Below are 21,370 nucleotides of genomic sequence, written 5' to 3'. Positions count from 1 at the left end.
CACACAAGGTGTGGTGAAATGTGTCCTCTGCTTTTGACCCATCCCCTTGTTCACCCCCTGGGAGGTGAGGGGAGCAGTGGGCAGCAGCGGTGGCCACGCCCGGGAATCATTTTTGGTGATTTAACCCCCAATTCCAACCCTTGATGCTGAGTGCCAAGCAGGGAGGTAATGGGTGCCATTTTTATAGTCTTTGGTATCAGAGCGGACACTCTAACCACTAGGCCACTGAGTAGGTTGTTTAAGTTTATTGTTTAAGTTATGTCACGTGTTGCAATGCTATGTTGCAATGCGCAGGTACAGAACTATCACATTCCGCAGGGCCCGCCTCAGGAAAAGCCTTATCCCTGCAGCTATAGCCGCCCTTAACAGCAGGCCCGGCCGACCTGTCTGACAAGCCTGTAAATGTGTGTTGCATTGGCGTTGTTAGGCCTATTTTAGGGGGGCTCAAGCCCCCCTAAAATATTCTTAAGCCCCCCTAAATAATTTGGTGTTTTTTGGGTTTTTTTTTACAAATAAATGCCGACATATTCATTATAAAGTGGCCCAAATATGAGTTTAAATAAATAATCATATAACCTGTTATTATTCACTCAGTTTCCCCTCACTTCGTAGCGTAAGGTAGAGAGCCCCTTTCGTGCGTCGGTATCCAATCCATTCCACTTGTTCATATAGAAAATGCCCACATCACTCAAATTCCAGCCCGCATTTTCTCTGCGACCTTGCTTGCGGTCCTGCAGGTGTACGAAGCACATTATCTTCCTTTACAATGAGTGAAGCTGCACAAAACCTTGTGTGTGCAATTGTAAATCATTTATTTTTTAAGTTTTGTGTTTCTTGTAGAATCTATATAAAGTAATATACATAAGCCTATTGTTAAAATAATGAAAAAAACATCATTAAATATATTTGTTTTATTGTATTGTTACATTAATAGCTGTTTTATTATTATAGGATGGCGTGTTAAACATTTAATAGGATTTTCAGAGGGAGGAAAAACCAAGACATTTAATATAAAATGTAAAATGAATAAATACATAAAAAGAAAAAGAAAATATATGGTTAAAAGCCATCGTCCCGGGGAGCATTTCATTTCGTCCCGTGCATTTTTTTAAAATAATAATAATAACAATGAATAATATCTAAGTCTTTGTTAGCCGTTTGTGAAGTTTTGTGCTCGTGCGTAACATTCGCTCGCATCCTGTGCATCTCCTGGGGGCAAAGCCCCCCCTGTCCTTAAAAGCTAGTGACGCCCCTGGTGTGTTGGTCATGTATGATGTCTTTTTGTTATTTTTTTTGTGATGTGTAGTGTCTATTATTTAAATGTACGGCAGTGACAATGAATTTCCCCAAGGGGACCAATAAATCTAAATCTAAATCTAATGTTATGCTATGCTAAGCAATATGATACTATGCGATGTGATTTGATATTTTATGTTAAGTTATGCGATGGGATCTGGGGTTATGCTATGCAGTGCTATGTAATGTGATGCCAAGCTATGCTATGCTCTGCTATGCTATGTTAATTCCTGTTTTATTTGTTATCTTAAGCCAGTGTTTTTCAACCACTGGTTTGTGTGCTGATATGATCTAATTTCACCTATTTGGGTTAAAAATATTTTTTGCAAACCGGTAATTATAGTCTGCAAATGATGTGTTGTTGTTGAGGGTCGGTGCTGTCTAGAGCTCGGCAGAGTAACCGTGTAATACTCTTCCATATCAGTAGGTGGCAGCCGGTAGCTAATTGCTTTGTAGATGTCGGAAACAGCAGGAGGCAGCGTGCAGGTAAAAAGGTGTCTAATGCTTAAACCAAAAATAAACAAAATGTGAGTGCCCCTAAGAAAAGGCATTGAAGCTTAGGGAAGGCCATGCAGAATGAAACTAAAACTGAACTGGCTACAAAGTAAACAAAAACAGAATGCTGGACGACAGCAAAGACTTACTGGGGAGCAAAGACTTACTGTGGAGCAAAGACGGCGTCCACAAAGTACATCCGAACATGACACGACAATCAACAATGTCCCCACAAAGAAGGATAAAAACAACTGAAATATTCTTGATTGCTAAAACAAAGCAGATGCGGGAAATATCGCTTAAAGGAAGACATTAAACTGCTACAGGAAATTAGCAAAAAAGAGAAAAAGCCACCAAAATAGGAGCGCAAGACAAGAACTAAGACACTACACACAGGAAAACAGCAATAAACTCAAAATAAGTCAGGGGGTGATGTGACAGGTCGTGACAGTACACCTACTTTGAGACAAGAGCTATAGTGATGCATGCTTGGTTATGCTGTAAAGTCATATCCAACAATTGCGACAACGACTTTTCACTGTTAACTGAATGTCGTTTTTTAATGAGTTCTGCTGGTGGTGTGCCTCCGGATTTTTTTCAACGCAAAAAATGTGCCTTGGCTCAAAAAAGGTTGAAAAACCCTGTCTTAAGGTATATAACGTGATACGCTGCTATGCTATGCTATGCAAAACACTGTTAGGCTATGTCCTAGGTGTCAAAGTCAAGGCCCGCGGGCCAAATCCGGCCGGCGAATGAATTATCTATGGCCCCCGGGATGATATTTGATTAGTATTAGAACCGGCCCGCAGCCCACAGCCGCCTGCTGCTATTTTGCAAGCATTACTACTCCATTCCCCACAATGCAACGGTAGCCCGCGAACTCACTGCAGTGGGCCTCGGCTTCATAAGTTATCAGCATTCAGGGCAGACGTCAACTTTCAGCGACCCCCCTCCCCAATAATGGTCTAAACGGAAGGTGGACGGTGAGAACAGGGCTTTCAAGCCAGGTGGGAGGCAGAGTACATGTTCACGGAGGTAAAAGGCAAACCTGTGTGGAGAAAGTGTGGCTGTAATGAAAGAATATAATCGAAGAAGGCACTATGAAACGTCTAAGAAACACAAAGACAAGAATATGGATACGGAACAAAAGCTACAGAAGGTGGAAGAATTAAAACAAGGTCTTAAATCCCGGCAAGCTCTGTGTTCACTAAAGCCACATCACAAAGCTATGGTGTTTGTAGAAGTTGCTTCCTAGCAGTTCCACTGTAGACACGGCACAGGAGGCAAGCGTGCAGTTTTAACAAAGTTTTATTGGGCATAGATTGTTTGTCAAAGTCTTTCTCCAGTAGAACGTGACTTTTCAGTCACGTCCGTATCCTCTCTCCTCCCCTGCTTTCGGCCGCTTACTGTTAGACAACAGATGATTAGATTAATGTCATGAGCCGTGGTCTGGATCATGTTTTTGTGTTTTCTGTTAGTTTTGGACTCATTTTGTTATTGCTTGTGCACCTGTGAGTTTGTTTCGTCACCATGGTTACTTATTATTTTCACCTGCCGCTTGTGCTCCCGACACGCACCTGTTTGCCATCTGTTTGCCTGCTTTTCTGTTCACTCGTCCTGTCCTCCTTGTTTGCGGTAAGCTACAATCACGTTGGTTTTATTTTCATGTTCCAGAGTCCTGTGCTAAGTTTAGCCTTAGCTTCCCGTGCGTTCGGCACGCTTTTCTTTTGCTTGTTTTCTGTTTTTTATGTAAATAAATCACCTCATACCTTCACGTTTTTGTCCGGAGTGTCCGTGTTGCACTGAAGGAACGATCCCGCATCAATATGCGACCCCTACGTGACAATTAACACGTACCCCCTGTGAAATCTAATCCCCTGTCAGCACCATGGACAGAGGTGATTACCTTTGCCCCTGCAGGCGCGCTGGCCACACCTCCCCCCACAGTGTTGTTTTGATAACTGACACCATGTTTAATTATAATTGTAATATTTGAATGATGATAAATGAATGTGTTGTGGCAGTATGTGGAGAAAATCGGTTGCTTTTCCAAACATTTTTAATAAACTGCCAGCGTTAGAATGCTAAACAGGAAGTGCTTAAAGTTTAATGGCTTTGTAAAAACACTGGGACAAAGTCTTTTTGAAACTGCTCCAATTTTTTTTCCTTTAGAGTTTTTAACTTACGTCAAGTGTTTTGCCAAGAGGATTATTTGTAGTATGCACATTTTCATAACGTACTTGTTCTAACCTACTCAGTGGCCTAGTGGTTAGAGCAGGGGTCGGCAACCCAAAATGTTGAAAGAGCCATATTGGACCAAAAATACAAAAACAAATCTGTCTGGAGCCGCAAAAAATTAAAAGCCATATTACATACAGACAGTGTGTCATGAGATATAAATTGAATTAAGAGGACTTAAAGGAAACTAAATGAGCTCAAATATACCTACAAACGAGGCATAATGATGCAATATGTACATATAGCTAGCCTAAATAGCATGTTAGCATCGATTAGCTTGCAGTCGTGCAGTGACCAAATATGTCCGATTAGCACTCCAACAAGTCAATAACATCAACAAAACTCACCTTTCATGCACAACCTTAAAAGTTTGGTGGACAAAATGAGACAGAAAAAGAAGTGGCATAAAACACGTCCTAGAAAGTCGGAGAAAGTTATACATGTAAACAAACTATGGTGAGTTCAAGAACCGCCAAAATTAGTAGGACAAAACGGCGCTCGCCAAATACTCGAATCAGTGAAGCATGTTTAATATAAACAGTGTGCTTTATAACAATTAGGGAGGTTTGTATCACGTTTGGCCTCCTAGATAAACCATATTAAAACAAAAATAGATTTTTTTTCCCCTCATCTTTTTTCATTTTTCATACATTTTTGAAAAAGCTCTAGAGAGCCACTAGGGCGGAACTAAAGAGCCGCATGCGGCTCTAGAGCCGTGGGTTGCCGACCCCTGGGTTAGAGTGTCCGCACTGAGATCGGTAGGTTGTGGGTTCAAACCCCGGCCTATAAAAAATGGGACTCATTGCCTCCCTGCTTGGCACTCAGCATCAAGGGTTGGAATTGGGGGTTAAATCACCAAAAATGATTCCCGGGCGCGGCACCGCTGCTGCCCACTGCTCCCCTCACCTCCCAGGGGGTGATCAAGGGGATGGGTCAAATGCAGAGGACAAATTTCACCACACCTAGTGTGTGTGTGACAATCATTGGTACTTTAACTTTATCTTTGGACAAAGTGAGACAAAGAAAATAATCAAAAGTTGTTTTAATTTTTAAGTTATTATACCATGATTTTACCAGTCCGGCCCGCGTGGCAATAGATTTTCCTTCATGTGACACTTGAGCTAAAATGAGTTTGACACCCCTGGGCTATTTTATATTATGTTATGTTATGTAATGCGATGCAAGGTCATGCTATACTATGCAATGTTATGCAATGTTATGCTTTGTGATGCGATGCAGCATTACATTGTGCAGTGTTATTTTGTATTATTTATCATATTAAGCCATGCTATGTAATGCAATGCAATGGTTATGTTATGCTTTGCCATGGCCTCACTCCTAAGAGGAGTTCAATGGTGTTATATTCAGCGGCTGTTTCCTACAAATAAGGACTGCGCTGAAACGTCGTATCAGTAACAAGCCCGCTGCTCTTCTTCTCTGAGCTGCCTTTCTATAATCTACATAAATGCTATCACTACCTTAAGGGAGCACTTACATGCAAACATAAGATAATTTACTTTGAAATTAATAATTAACATTCCTAGAGCTCGCGCGTTGCTCAGCCCTGAGGTAAGGAGGCAAAGAGGCTGAATTCATTCCACCTCCGAAAGCTTAAACTGCCCTTAACATTCATTCATATTGCACACCATGTTCTTCCTTTTCCTTCCCTCTTAAGGGCCTTGCAACCCCCAAATTGGCTGGCCCAGTGGCACTGCGGCGTCAGGGTGGATTCCAATAAGAAGCTAGTGGGCTTTATCGGGGCGGTCCCTGCAGATGTGCATATATACGACACGTGAGTAGCTCATTTTTATTACTGTAGGGCTGGGCAAAGTGTAGCACACAGGCCATCACTTACAAAATTGTATTTATTACATTTATTTTTCTTGCTTTATTATTCAGTTCCAATTTTTTTATAGCATCACTCAATACCATACTGACCCAAATAGAAGACGTAAACCACGTCTTCCTTAGCAACCTGTCACCCACTTTGCCTTTCACTTTGTGCGGCATTGAAAATAGGGGTTGTCTTGTATTCTATTTCGACAAATACAAAGTAAAGCAAAACATTGAAATTGCATTATACAAAATGAAGTTGGCACGTTGTGTAAAATGGTAAATAAAAACAGAATACAACAATTTGCAAATCCTTTTCAACCTATATTCAATTGAATGGACTGCAAAGACAAGATACTTAACAATCCAACTGGTGAACTTTGTTATTTTTTGCAAATATTAGCTCATTTAGAATTTGATGCCTGCAACGTGTTTAGAAAAAAGCTGGCACAAGTGGCAAAAAAGACCGAGAAAGTTGAGGAATGCTCATCAAACGCTTATTTGGAACATCCCACGGGTGAACAGGATAATTGGGAACAGGTGGGTGCCATGATTGTGAATGACTGAGCATTTCATGGAAGCTGCTTTTATACCCAAACAAGGATGGGGCGAGGGTCACCACTTTGTCAACAAATACGTGACCAACAGGTTAAGAACAACATTTCTCAACGAGCTATTGCAAGGGATTTAGGGATTTCACCATCTACGGTCCGTAATATAATCAAAAGGTTCAGAGAATCTGGAGAAATCACTACACGTAAGCGGCAAGGCCAAAAACCAACATTGAATGCCCGTGACCTTCGATCCCTCAGGCGGTACTGCATTAAAAACCGACATAGGTGTGTAAAGGCTATCACCACATGGGCTTGGGAAAACTTCAGAAAACCACTGTCAGTAACTACAGTTTGTCGCTACATCTCTAAGTGCAAGTTAAAACTTTACTGTACTTTATCAACAACACCCTTGAAAAGTGTTCTGTGGTCTGACGAGTCCACATTTTAAATTGTTTTTGGAAACTGTGGATGTCGTGTCATCCGGACCATAGAGGAAAAGAACCATCCGGACTGTTATAGGGGCAAAGTTGAAAAGCCAGCATCTGTGATGGTATGGGGGTGTATTAGTGCCCAAGGCATGGGTAACTTACACATCTGTGAAGGCACTATTAATGCTGAAAGGTACATACAGGTTTTGGAGCAACATACCGTATGTTGCCATCCAAGCAACGTATTTTTCATGGACACCCCTGCTTATTTCAGCAAGACAATGCCAAGCCACATCCTGCATGTGTTACAACAGCGTGGCTTCGTAGTAAAAGAGTGCGGGTACTAGACTGGCCTGACTGTAGTCCAGACCTGTCTCCCATTGAAAATGTGTGGCGCATTATGAAGCGTCAAATACGACAACGGAGACCCCGAACTGTTGAACAACTTAAGCTGTACATCAAGCAAGAATGAGAAAGAATTCCACCAGAAACGTTTCAAATATTGGTCTCCTCAGTTCCCAAACTTTTACTGAGTGTTGTTAAAAGGAAAGGTCATGTAAGACAGTGGTAAAAATGCCCCTGAGTCAACCTTTTTGCAATGTGTTGCTGCCATTAAATTCTAAGTTAATGATTATTTGCAAAAAACGACATGCCTCAATTAATTGTCGTGTCAAAGAAAAAAGATATACCTCAATTCATTTTTTTTTTTCATTTTCCTATGAAAAAAACCCATACATAGATCAACCCCAAATGTTACCCACTTCTTACCCTCTTTCCTTAAATAGTGCCCCACACTTAAATAAACACCTGGCCTCAATCAGTCACCACAAGAACAAATAAATTCCTCTACAACACTGTTTTTTTCATTTTCTTAAAAAAAACATTTTGGCCCTTTTTAGCTCAAAAGTCAACCACCCTTATCATATATCCTTAAATAGTGGCCTCCAATCTGTTAAATGCCATGCCTCAATTAATTGTCGCGTCATCAAAGAAAAAAGATATACCGCTATTCATTTATTTTTTTGGCACTTTTCTGTGAAAAAAAACAACATGCATCGTTCAACCCCAAATGTTACCCACTTCTTACCCTCTATCCTTAACTAGTGCCCCCAACTTTAATAGACACCTGGCCTCAATTAGTCACCACAAGAACAAATAAATGCCTCTACAACAGTTTTTTTTCCATTTTCTTAAAAAAAAACACATTTTGGGTTTTTTAGCTCAAAAGTCAACCACCCTTATCATATATCTTTAAATAGTGGCCTCCAATCTGTTAATTGCCATGCCTCAATTAATTGTCGCGTCAACAAAGAAAAAAGATATACCTCTATTAATTTTTTAATTTTTTTATGAAAAAACCCATACATAGTTCAACCCCAAATGTTACTCACTTCTTACCCTCTATCCTTAAATAGTGCCCCCCACTTAAATAAACACCTGGCCTCAATTAGTCACCACAAGAACAAATAAATTCCTCTACAACAATGTTTTTTTTCATTTTCTTCAAAAAAAACATTTTGGCCCTTTTTAGCTCAAAAGTCAACCACCCTTATAATTTTTCCTAAATAGTGGCCTCCAATCTGTTAAACACCATGCCTCAATTAATTGTTGCATCAACAAAGAAAAAGTATTAACATCAATTCTTTTTTTTTTTTTTTTTTTTTTTTTCATTTTTCTATGAAAAAAACCCATACATAGTTCAACCCCAAATGTTACTCACTTCTTACCCTCTATCCTTAAATAGTGCCCCCCACTTAAATAAACACCTGGCCTCAATTAGTCATCACAAAAACAAATAAATTCCTTTACAACACTGCTTTTTTCATTTTCTTAAAAAAATACAATTTTGGCCCTTTTAGCTCAAAAGTCAACCACTCTTATCATTTATCCTTAAATAGTGGCCTCCAATCTGTTAAATGCCATGCCTCAATTAATTATCGTGTCAACAAAGAAAAAAGATATACCTCTATTAATTTTTTTATTTTTCTATGAAAAAACCCCATACATAATTCAACCCCAAATGTTACCCACTTCATACCCTCTATCCTTAAATAGTGCCCCCACTTGAATAAACCCCTGACCTCAATTAGTCACCACAAGAACAAATAAATTCCTCTACAACACTGTTTTTTTCATTTTCTTAAAAAAATACAATTTTGGCACTTTTAAGTCAAAAGTCAACCACTCTTATCATTTATCCTTAAATAGTGGCCTCCAATCTGTTAAACGCCATGCCTTAATTAATTATCGCGTCAACAAAGAAAAACGATATACCTCTATTCATTTTTTTAATTTTTCTATGAAAAAAACCCATACATAGTTCAACCCCAAATGTTACCCACTTCTTACCCTCTATCCTTAAATAGTGCCCCCCACTTAAATAAACACCTGGCCTCAATTAGTCATCACAAAAACAAATAAATTTCTTTACAACACTGTTTTTTTCATTTTCTTAAAAAAATACAATTTTGGCCCTTTTAGCTCAAAAGTCAACCACTCTTATCCTTTATCCTTAAATAGTGGCCTCCAATCTGTTAAACGCCACGCCTCAATTAATTATCGCGTCAACAAATAAAAAAGATATACCTCTGATAATTTATTTTTTTTCTATGAAAAAAAAAAATACATAGTTCAACCCCAAATGTTACCCACTTCTTACCCTCTATCCTTAAATAGTGCCCCCCACTTAAATAAACACCTGGCCTCAATTAGTCATCACAAAAACAAATACATTCCTCTACAACACAGTTTTTTTCATTTTCTTAAAAAAATACAATTTTGGCCCTTTTAGCTCAAAAGTCAACCACTCTTATCATTTATCCTTAAATAGTGGCCTCCAATCTGTTAAATGCCATGCCTCAATTAATTATCGTGTCAACAAAGAAAAAAGATATACCTCTATTAATTTTTTTCATTTTTCTATGAAAAAAACCCATACATAGTTCAACCCCAAATGTTACTCACTTCTTACCCTCTATCCTTAAATAGTGCCCCCCACTTAAATAAACACCTGGCCTCAATTAGTCATCACAAAAACAAATAAATTCCTTTACAACACTGCTTTTTTCATTTTCTTAAAAAAATACAATTTTGGCCCTTTTAGCTCAAAAGTCAACCACTCTTATCATTTATCCTTAAATAGTGGCCTCCAATCTGTTAAATGCCATGCCTCAATTAATTATCGTGTCAACAAAGAAAAAAGATATACCTCTATTAATTTTTTTATTTTTCTATGAAAAAACCCCATACATAATTCAACCCCAAATGTTACCCACTTCATACCCTCTATCCTTAAATAGTGCCCCCACTTGAATAAACCCCTGACCTCAATTAGTCACCACAAGAACAAATAAATTCCTCTACAACACTGTTTTTTTCATTTTCTTAAAAAAATACAATTTTGGCACTTTTAAGTCAAAAGTCAACCACTCTTATCATTTATCCTTAAATAGTGGCCTCCAATCTGTTAAACGCCATGCCTTAATTAATTATCGCGTCAACAAAGAAAAACGATATACCTCTATTCATTTTTTTAATTTTTCTATGAAAAAAACCCATACATAGTTCAACCCCAAATGTTACCCACTTCTTACCCTCTATCCTTAAATAGTGCCCCGCACTTAAATAAACACCTGGCCTCAATTAGTCATCACAAAAACAAATAAATTTCTTTACAACACTGTTTTTTTCATTTTCTTAAAAAAATACAATTTTGGCCCTTTTAGCTCAAAAGTCAACCACTCTTATCCTTTATCCTTAAATAGTGGCCTCCAATCTGTTAAACGCCACGCCTCAATTAATTATCGCGTCAACAAATAAAAAAGATATACCTCTGATAATTTATTTTTTTTCTATGAAAAAAAAAAATACATAGTTCAACCCCAAATGTTACCCACTTCTTACCCTCTATCCTTAAATAGTGCCCCCCACTTAAATAAACACCTGGCCTCAATTAGTAATCACAAAAACAAATACATTCCTCTACAACACAGTTTTTTTCATTTTCTTAAAAAAATACAATTTTGGCCCTTTTAGCTCAAAAGTCAACCACTCTTATCATTTATCCTTAAATAGTGGCCTCCAATCTGTTAAATGCCATGCCTCAATTAATTATCGCGTCAACAAAGAAAAAAGATATACCGCTATTCATTTTTTAGTTTTTCTGTGAAAAAACCCATACATAGTTCAACCCCAAAAGTTATCCACTTCTTACCCTCTATTCTTAAATAGTGCCCCCCCCCCACTTAAATAAACACCTCGCCCCAATTAGTCATCATAAAAACAAATAAATTCCTTTACAACACTGTTTTTTTCATTTTCTTAAAACAATACAATTTTGACCCTTTTAGCTCAAAAGTCAACCACTCTTATCCTTTATCCTTAAATAGTGGCCTCCAATCTGTTAAATGCCATGCCTCAATTAATTATCGCGTCAACAAAGAAAAAAGATATACCGCTATTATTTTTTTTATTTTTCTATGAAAAAACCCCATACATAGTTCAACCCCAAATGTTACCCACTTCTTACCCTCTATCCTTAAATAGTGCACCCCACTTAAATTAACACCTAGCCTCAATTAGTCATCACAAGAACAAATAAATTCCTCTACAACACTGTTTTTTTCATTTTCTTGAAAAAATAAAATTTTGGCCCTTTTAGCTCAAAAGTCAACCACTCTTATCATTTATCCTTAAATAGTGGCCTCCAATCTGTTAAACGCCATGCCTCAATTAATTATTGAGTCAACAAATAAAAAAGATATACCGCTATTCATTTTTTTTTTCTATGAAAAAAATACTACATAGTTCAACCCCAAAGGTTACCCAGTTCTTACCCTCTATCCTTAAATAGTGCCCCCCCCCCCCCCCCCACTTAAATAAACACCCGGCCTCAATTAGTCATCACAAAAACAAATAAATTCCTCTACAACACTGTTTTTTTCATTTTTTTTAAAAGAAACATTTTGGCCCTTTTAGCTCAAAAGTCAACCACTCTTATCATTTATCCTTAAATAGTGGCCTCCAATCTGTTAAACGCCATGCCTCAATTAATTGTCCCGTCAACAAAGAAAAAAGATATACCTCTATTCATTTTTTTTTTATATGAAAAAAAAAACATACATAGTTCAACCCCAAATGTTACCCACTTCTTACCCTCTATCCTTAAATAGTGCCCCCCACTTAAATAAACACCTGGCCTCAATTAGTCACCACAGATAAATAAATACCTTTCCAAAACATGTTTTTGCCATTTTCTTAAAAAAAAAAAAAAAAAAGACAATGTGGCCCTTAAGCTCAAAAGTCAACCCTCCTTACAATGTGTCCTTAAATAGTGGCCTCCATTCTGTTAGACACCATGCCTCTTAGTGGACACTTTAACAAACAAACAAATGCATCCCTCTATAAATGTGTTTTCATTTGTCTTAAAGGAAAAAAAGCAAACGTGGCTCTTTAGTCCAAATGTTTACTCATCGCATACCCCTTAAATAGTGGGCACCATACCTCAATTAGCGGGCACTTCAACGAACAAAAAATAAATGCTTTCAAGAAATGTTTTAATTGGTTTAAAATAAAAAAAGATGGCTCTCAAGTCCAAAAGTTTACCCACCCTGTATCCTTAAATCGTCGCCTGCGCTCTAATATACACAACACTTAAATAAATGGGTACTCAACAAATAAATGTCTGTATACATTTTCCTTCATACTAAAAAAAACTAACCAAGCTGACCCTCAAACCAGAGAATTTACTCTCCCCTGCCAAGATTATTTAAATAGTACCCTCCTCTCTAATACACACCATGCCTCAATTGGTGTCTAATTGGACGTATCAAATAAATGCCAGCCGTTATAAAGCATGTGAGCTGTAAGAGCAGTTTGTCAGAGAGCGTCTGTGCGAGTGCTGCGTGTCTTGTCTGCAGGGAGAAGCGGACGGCGCAGATCAAATTTCTGTGCGTTCACAAGAAGCTGCGCCTGAAGCGAATGACCCCGGTTCTGATCCGGGAGCTTGCCAGACGTGTCCAACAGCAGGGTGTGGGCCAGGCGGTGTACACAGCTGCCATAGTGCTGCCCACACCGCTCAGCTCATGCAGGTACCATTCATTCACCTTTGGATTTCAAAGGCACAGCAACTCCAACAAGATGACTCCTGGAGAATGTTAAGAATAATGAGGACTCCTCGTTGTGATCTTTGCCTCCGCCAGCTGGTCAGGAGGTTCATGTGTGCACTAGGGTTGTACGGTATACCGGTATTAGTATAGTACCACGATACTAATGAATCATTTTCGGTACGATACCGTCTCTGAAACGTACCGGGCCCCCACACCTCCGTCGTTGTCACGAGGAGCATGTTCGGCAGTGCACAATCACAGAGTACTTACAAGCAGACACAGTGTGTAGACAGAAAAGGGAGAACGGACACAATTTGGCTTTAAAAACTGTCTGCAGTGTTTTAGCTCCTTCTAAATCACTAATCCTGGTCTCCATGGCGACAAATAAAGTACGTTTCTTAACATGCTTCACTACACACCGTAGCTCACCGGCATCAAAATGTAAACAAACGCCATGGCTGGATCTACACCTAACATCCACTGTAATGATACCAAGTACAGGCACGTATCTAGTCGATATATGATTACGTCGATATTTTTTGGCATCACATCTTCTTTGTTTGTTATGTTTATAAACTCAGGAAATATGTCCCTGGACACATGAGGACTTTGAATATGACCAATGTATGATATAGACATAATATAATATAATATATCAGTATATATAATATACTGTACATATATTAAGTAAATATTACGTATATATGTTATATTTTATATCGCTATGTTTAGTCTATTTATACCTGCATTGTCCTTTCCATCCTTACACTTTCCATCATTGTAACTGAGCTACTGTGTGGAACAACTTCCCTTGTGGCTCATTGAAGTTTGTCTAAGTCTAAGTCTAAGTCTATGTATGATCCTGTAACTACTCGGTATCGGATTGATACCCAAATTTGTGGTATCATCCAAAACTAATGTAAAGTATCCAAACAACAGAAAAATAAATGATTATTACATTTTAACAGAAGTGTTGACAGAACATGTTAAAGAGAAAGTAAGCGGATATTAACAGTAAATGAACAAGTAGATTAATAATTCATTTTCTACCACTTGTCCTTAATAATGTTGACAAAATAGAATGATAAATGACACAATATGTTACTGCATACATCAGCAGGTAAATTAGGAGCCTTTGTTTGTTTACTTACTACTAAAAGACAAGTTGTCTAGTATATTCACTATTTTATTTAAGGAATTAACTGCAATAATAAACATATGTTTAATGTACCCTAACATTTTTTTGTTAAAATAAAGCCAATAATGCAATTTTTTTGTGGTACTCTTTATTTAGGCAAGGCAAGGCAACTTTATTTAAATAGCACGTTTACAACAATTTTTAAATTGGACCAAAGTGCTTTACAGGTTAAAAAGCATAGAGCAAAAACAAAACAAAAACAAACAAAGAACATAAACAATGAATGAGCTAAACAAGATAGTGCAAAAGCAATACGGTAAAAGGGTTCGGATAAAAAGTAAAATAGCAAAATAAAAATAATGAAATAATAAAAGTGCGACAAATTGAAATAAAAAAAAAAAAAAAAAATATATATATATATATATATATATATATATATATATATATATATATATATATATATATATATATATATATATATATTAGATTATTAATAATTAATAAATTATTTGAAAAATACCGAAAAGTACTGAAATCATTTTTGTACCGGTACCAAAATATTGGTATCGTTACAACACTAGTGTGCACTTACTTATCTTTTTGCTTATAAATGTGGTCATTCATTAAGTCCAAAAATAAATGCAATCCCACTTTTGTTTGTACCTTTTAGCAAAAAAAATCAACATATTGTATTTACATACTGTAAGTACTTTATACACTGTAGTATAGTATTCAGTGATTCAGTTGCTATATGCTAGGATGTTATACCATACCATGTAATGCTGTGTTATAATATTTAATGCTGTGTTGTGTTATGCATTGCTGTGTTGTCTCACTGTGACTGTGTGGCCTGTGACGCCCCTGCTTATTTCAGCAAGACAATGCCAAGCCACATTCTGCATGTTTACAACAGCGTGGCTTCGTAGTAAAAGAGTGCGGGTACTAGACTGGCCTGGCTGTAGTCCAGATCTGTCTGCGATTGAAAATGTGTGGCGCATCAGAACCGGGGTCACCTGGGGATAGGTTGATTGGCAACACTAAATTGGCTAGTGAGTAAATGTGAATGTTGTCTGTCTATCTGTGTTGGCCCTGCAATGAGGTGGAGACTTGTCCAGGGTGTACCCCACCTTCCGCCTGTGTGCAGCTGGGATAGGCTCCAGCACCCCTCGCGGTAGAAAATGGATGGATGTTCTGATACTTATATTGTGTTATGTTAATTATGCTACTATGAAATGTGATGTGCATGTTAAAAGTTAAAAAGTTAAAGTACCAATGATTGTCACACACACACTAGGTGTGGCGAAATTATTCTCTGCATTTGACACATCACCCTTGATCACCCCCTGGGAGGTGAGGGGAGCAGTGAGCAGCAGCAGTGGCCGCGCCCGGGAATAATTTTTGGTGATTTAACCCCCAATTCCAACCCTTGATGCTGAGTGCCAAGCAGGGAGATAATGGGTCCCATTTATTATAGTCTTTGGTATGACTCTGCCGGGGTTTGAACTCACGACCTACCGATCTCAGGGCGGACATACTATGCTATGCAACATTATGCAATGCAATGCAATGCAATACTATGCTATTGCATAAGACACAAGAGCTACAGTAACAGGTAGTGGTGTATTGCATTATATGACGAGCTTGCTTGTATTGTATTAATAGCAGTTGTGTCCTACAAATTAATAATTCAGCTTGTGGCATCGACCCCTGAACCTGCGCAAACTGATGGAGGTGCAGTATCCGGGCCTAAGGCGGGACATGCCTCTGCAGAGAGCCCTCAAAGTCAACCGCCTCCCTGAGGTTGGTGTATGCTGCCATCTAAAGGCAGACCCATGTATTTTTTTATTTTTAAATTTTTTTACACTTTTCATTGACCTGACTCCTTAAATATGTGTCAAAGATGACAAAGACACCAGGTTTGCGACCGATGAACAAAGCCGATGTTGTGAGGACGCACGCTCTTCTGCAGGCAAACCTCAGCAAGTTCCACCTCAGGCCCAGCTGGTCCCTGCAGGAAGCGGAGCACTGGCTCTTGCCGAGGGAGGGTGTGGTTGACACCTACGTGGTGGAGGTCAGACTACTACTACTTCTTTATTTCCTAAGAACACACTCTCGCCTGTCCTTGCATGCTTTATCGGTATACTCTGCACACACAGGGTAATGATGGTGCACTGACAGATGTGGTGAGCTTCTATCGAGTCTCCTCCAAGGTGTTGAATCATCCGGTCCACACGGGCCTCAGTATGGCTCACCTGTTCTACGTCGCATCAGACGGCTGTGCAGACTTGACTGAGCTCATAGAGGACACGTTGGTCTTGGCCAAATTTGTGAGTAAAAGAATCAAGCCGCATTATCTGATGAAAATGTCATGATCCGTTGCCCGGATGATGTTTTGTTTGGTTTGACTCCCTTAGTTCTGTTTTGAGCACCCCAAGGTTTTTACCTTTTAGTTGCCATGACTGGAGATTGTTTTCACCTGCCTCTGATTAGCGTTCGGGACGCTCACCTGCTCCTGGGCACTAATCAGAGAGCTACTTATTTCCTGCTTCCGGGACGCGACAATGTACACCCCTCGCTACCCCCAATGCCCCCCACGTTAACCCCGCCCCCCCAACCCTGCCCACCTCAACCTCCTCATGCTCTTTCAGGGAGAGCATGTCCCAAATTCCAAGCTGCTATTTTGAGGCATGTTAAAAAAAAAAAAGCACTTTGTGACTTCAATAATAAATATGGCAGTGCCATGTTGGCATTTCTTTCCATAATTTGAATTGATTTATCTTGGAAAACCTTGTTACATTGTTTAATGCATCCAGCGAGGCATCACAACAAAATTAGGCATAATAATGTGTTAATTACACGACTGTATATATCGGTATCGGTTGATATCGGAATCGGTAATTAAGAGTTGGACAATATCGGAATATCGGATATCGGCAAAAAAGACATTATCGGACATCTCTACTGTTTACCTTTTGATTCCTGTGCTAAGTTTTGCCTTAGCTCCCCGTGCTTGCGGCATGTTTTCTTGTATTTTTGCATGATTTATGAGAATAAATCATCGTCTTACCTGCACCTTGCCTCCGGAGTTCCTGCTACATCTTGGGAGAGCGATCCGCGCCTAAACATGCGACCCAAGCGTAACAGAAAATGCTAGTAGGAGCACCTGTCAGTATGTTGCCACACTGTAACCACAACAATTAAACTATTAAATGTTAAATGTAATAAATAATACAAATAAATAATCGTAGGTATATTTTAAAAATGAAGTGATATATTATAATTTATTGTATCATTATTATCTACACTGCATTTATATACATAATATATATATATATATATATATATATATATATATATAATTGTATGTGTATTGTTATCTATATTATTTATTCCGCTATCCTAGTCGCTGCCAAAGTGTCGTTGGGCAAGACACTTTACACAAAAGCACTTTGAATCTTTAAAAAAAAGCGTTATATAGATGTAATTCACTTCCCTTCACTCTCACACAGTATGTGGAACTGTTTGCACGTCCTTTTCAAACATGCTGAATAAAAGGCAAAGTGGTGCTTGCGAAACGATGAGTGTTGATAAATCACATTGCGTGTTCTGTTTGTTATATTTGCATTTGGTCATGCCAGTGTTGTGGGCGTTTTGAGGGTTAGCATCAATTATGCGTATTAATGAAGAGAGCGACGCAAAGTGGCTTGCACGCCTTATTCTGCTAACTTAACGCAATCCACTTAACACATGTTTAGTGGATCAGCTTTGCATGTGCTATCTTGTGTGAACGTATTTTGGTACATGCAAACCTTTCATTTATTAGCCACATTCTGTTTAATTTTTGACCTGCATTTTACTTGTATTTTCCGCACCATAAGGCGCCCTGGGTTAAAAGCCGCGCCTTCAATGAACGGCATATTTCAAAACTTTGTCCACCTATAAGCCGCCCGGTGTTGTAAGCCGCATCTAACTGCGCTAAAGGAATGTCAAAAAAAACAGTCAGATAGGTCAGTCAAACTTTAATAATATATTAAAAACCAGCGTTCTAACAACTCTGTTCACTCCCAAAATGTACGCAAATGTGCAATCACAAACATAGTAAAATTCAAAATAGTGCAGAGCAATAGCAACATAATGTTGCTCGAACGTTAATGTCACAACACACAAAATAAACATAACGCTCACTTTCTGAAGTTATTCTTCATTCATAAATCCCTCGAATTATTCTCCTTCGTTGTCCGAATTCAAAAGATGGGCGAATGTGGGATCCAAAATGTCGTCTGGCGCTGTCTCCCTGTCTTGGTGAACGTCACGTTCTGTCATCCACTGTTCCCACGCAGTTAGCAGTCTAGCTTCGAATGCCCTGTTGACACCAATATCTAGCGGCTGGAGGTCTTTTGTCAATCCACCCGGAATGACGGCGAGTATTGAATTAAGCGCGTAAGCGTGTCTCTTAATGTGATGTTATGAGCTAGCAAATATAACAACCACACTACCCAGCATGCAACGATAGTGACGAGCATGCGCGGTAGCCCAGAGAAGCGTTGTTGTATGCTGGGAGTTAGAATGTGGTTATGAGCACGCTGTGAGTAAACGTTGAGAACTCAGTTAACACGCCTCGTCTGCATTATTTATAATTAGACAGACAACACACTTAATAGGAGCCATTTTGGGATCTTTACATAAACACACAAATGGAAATGAAACGTCACATATCCCAGCATGCACCGCGCGCTTCTTCTACGGGGAAAAAAGATGGCGGCTGTTTACCGAAGTTGCGAGACCGAAACTTTATGAAAATGAATCTTAATATTTATCCATATATAAAGCGCACCGGGTTATAAGGCGCACTGTCAGCTTTTGAGAAAATTTGTGTTTTTTAGGTGCGCCTTATAGTGCGGAAAATACGGTAGTTTTAATTACCAAATTTGTGTTTGCCACTGCTAATCGTTAGCATGTTCAGTTTAGTTCACTTCAGGTCATTTATTTATTTCATTGATTATAAAAAAAATCAAACAAAGGAATACAATTTAAATCAATCAATCAACATAACATTAAGTAAATTATGAATAAAAAGGAGCGGAAAGAAGTTAAAACTTAAAATATCTGCCCCCTATTTTCACAAATACAACTATTGACTTTCAATGTTGGCGACTACAAAGCCATATTTTCATTTTACAACAATTAAACCAATAATGAAGAAATAATTATACTCATATCTTTTCATCGTCATGATTTTTTAATTTTTTAATACAGAAAGAGATTGAAATTGTTTTATTCCATTGTCAAGTTTGTTTCATAAACTAACACCTCTGATTGAAATACTTATTTCCATTGTCACTGTTCTAAATGGAGATGTATTAAAGATCTCAGTTTAGGATATTATACTCTGCCAGTTCTTGAAATTTTAATAAGTTCAACTGTTTGAATATTGGGTTTGTGGGTTCCCTGTATGCATTTCCAGTAATGATTCTTACGGCTCTTTTCTGGAGAAGGAAGATTGGATTTAAATATGTTTTACAGGCACTACTATGTTAGATATGGAACAATCAGTGAGTTATACAAAATATGCATTGCTTTTTGATTTAGCAATTCCTTCACTTTGTGTAAAATAACAATAGTTTTAGATACTTTAACCTTTGTATCATGTATATGTGATTTCCATGACAAATGTTCATCAAACATAACACCCAAAAACGTTGTCTCTTGTGTTCTTTGAATCTCAACTCATTTGACATATAATGAGCCATCCACACTTTTCCTACTACTGCAAAAAAAAAAAAAAAAAAAATCATAATTTTCGTTTTACTAGTATTCAAGGATAATCTATTAACATCAAACCAAAATGTCAATGATAAAGCCAATGTAAATTAGCATCGAGTTAGAACATTTGGAAAAGTGGAGCATTACTCTACTTTTAAGTGACTTCTTCTTGGTTTGTTGGCATGGAAAATTGTAACATTACCTAGAAGCAGTATTAGTGCTTGACTGCTTGTTTTCCCGCTGAGTGCTTGCGCCGGTGCGAGTCTGCAAACCAGAAATTACATACAACAAAGGTATCGAAATATGCCACTGTTTGATTTTACTTAAATCGGTACCCGTTAGTAGCGACAGACTTCGGTCGGTACATAAAAAAGTACAACATTAGGTACTCATTACTACCAGTGAGTGAATAATCTACAAAAAAAAAAACATCCAAACAAACAAAAAATGTTCCTTTTTTTTTACTGACAGAAAGGCTTGGATATCTTTGTTGTTCTCGACGTGATGGATAACAGGAGTTTCCTGGAGAAGCTCAAGTTCAACGTTAGCGGCAAGGACCTGAACTACTACCTGTACAACTGGATGTGTCCGAGAATGAGTCCGGACAAGGTATGGCATACTGTAATAATAGCTAACAATAACAATAGCTCATTTTCTTGTTTCTTGCACCGAAAACGTTTGACCTTTTAAATACTAAACTGTGTTTTGTGCAGGTGGGCATTGTGCTACCAAACTAATGGGAGATGATGACTGAGCCTTGAAATGCAGCAGCAAGAGTTTGTAGCGTGATGTGACCATCTGCAAACACACGGAATCAATAAAACAAATAAAGATAAAAGTGCATTAGTGAGTACATTTGTCAGGTCCTATAGTCATTTATGTATTTGTTGGCTCCAGTGTTAAGATTACGAGTGTTATGGCAGAAAATTGAGTAAACACACGCAGTTTAGATAATGCACGCTAATTCTGTAATGGTGTGTGTTTATTGTGTTTAATCGCTTAAGATTTGACACTTGGTGCAAACAAGGCACTCATTTTATGCACGCATACATTTTTTAGGGGTTGTAATGCAAAATTATTCTCATTTCCAGGGGTCAAATGTTATCAAGTTTTTTTTTTGCATGTCAGTGTGCAGACTAAAACAATGGAAGTACTTGAGTAAATAACTTCATGTACTAATACGAGTCAGTTTAAGAAACAGTACAAGCATACGGGTGGTATATAAGGTATCTGGAAAGTTCCATACCAGTGGTTCTCAACTTTTTTTATTTCCAGATGTGTACCCCAAACTGGAAAAAAATAATTTTTGTTTGAAAAAAAAAAGAAGTAAAATGATTGGATACAAATATTGAAAAATCTTAAATACACAGGTACTAGTACTATTGTGTACACCCATTTGAGTACCATTATTATATACCAGGGGTGTCAAACGTACGGCCCGCGAACAGGTTTTACCCGGCCCGCGGGATGAGTTCGCTAAGTATAAAAATTAACCTGAAATGTTTTAATAAAAGAAAC

General features: G+C 38.2%; 1 protein-coding gene across 3 annotated transcripts in view; it reads left to right on the top strand.

Moving 5' to 3' along the window:
• Positions 1 to 20,703, top strand: part of LOC133610040 (glycylpeptide N-tetradecanoyltransferase 2-like) — a 28,861-nt gene extending 8,158 nt beyond the window's left edge. For 2 of the 3 annotated variants that reach the window (XM_061966103.1, XM_061966102.1), the window contains exons 6-12: positions 5,705 to 5,821; positions 12,763 to 12,933; positions 15,781 to 15,889; positions 15,990 to 16,160; positions 16,246 to 16,416; positions 20,324 to 20,461; positions 20,566 to 20,703. In XM_061966103.1, the coding sequence (XP_061822087.1) occupies positions 5,705 to 5,821; positions 12,763 to 12,933; positions 15,781 to 15,889; positions 15,990 to 16,160; positions 16,246 to 16,416; positions 20,324 to 20,461; positions 20,566 to 20,589 (901 nt within the window). In that variant the 3' untranslated portion in view covers positions 20,590 to 20,703. The remainder of the gene's footprint in view (positions 1 to 5,704; positions 5,822 to 12,762; positions 12,934 to 15,780; positions 15,890 to 15,989; positions 16,161 to 16,245; positions 16,417 to 20,323; positions 20,462 to 20,565) is intronic. The other variant, XM_061966104.1, reaches the window with a different exon arrangement.
• The last annotated feature ends 667 nt before the right edge of the window (positions 20,704 to 21,370 follow it).

Source organism: Nerophis lumbriciformis, linkage group LG11 (assembly GCF_033978685.3).
Source record: "Nerophis lumbriciformis linkage group LG11, RoL_Nlum_v2.1, whole genome shotgun sequence".
In the NCBI taxonomy this organism is placed as follows: Eukaryota; Metazoa; Chordata; class Actinopteri; order Syngnathiformes; family Syngnathidae; genus Nerophis; species Nerophis lumbriciformis.
This window is presented reverse-complemented; position numbering and strand designations above follow the sequence as displayed.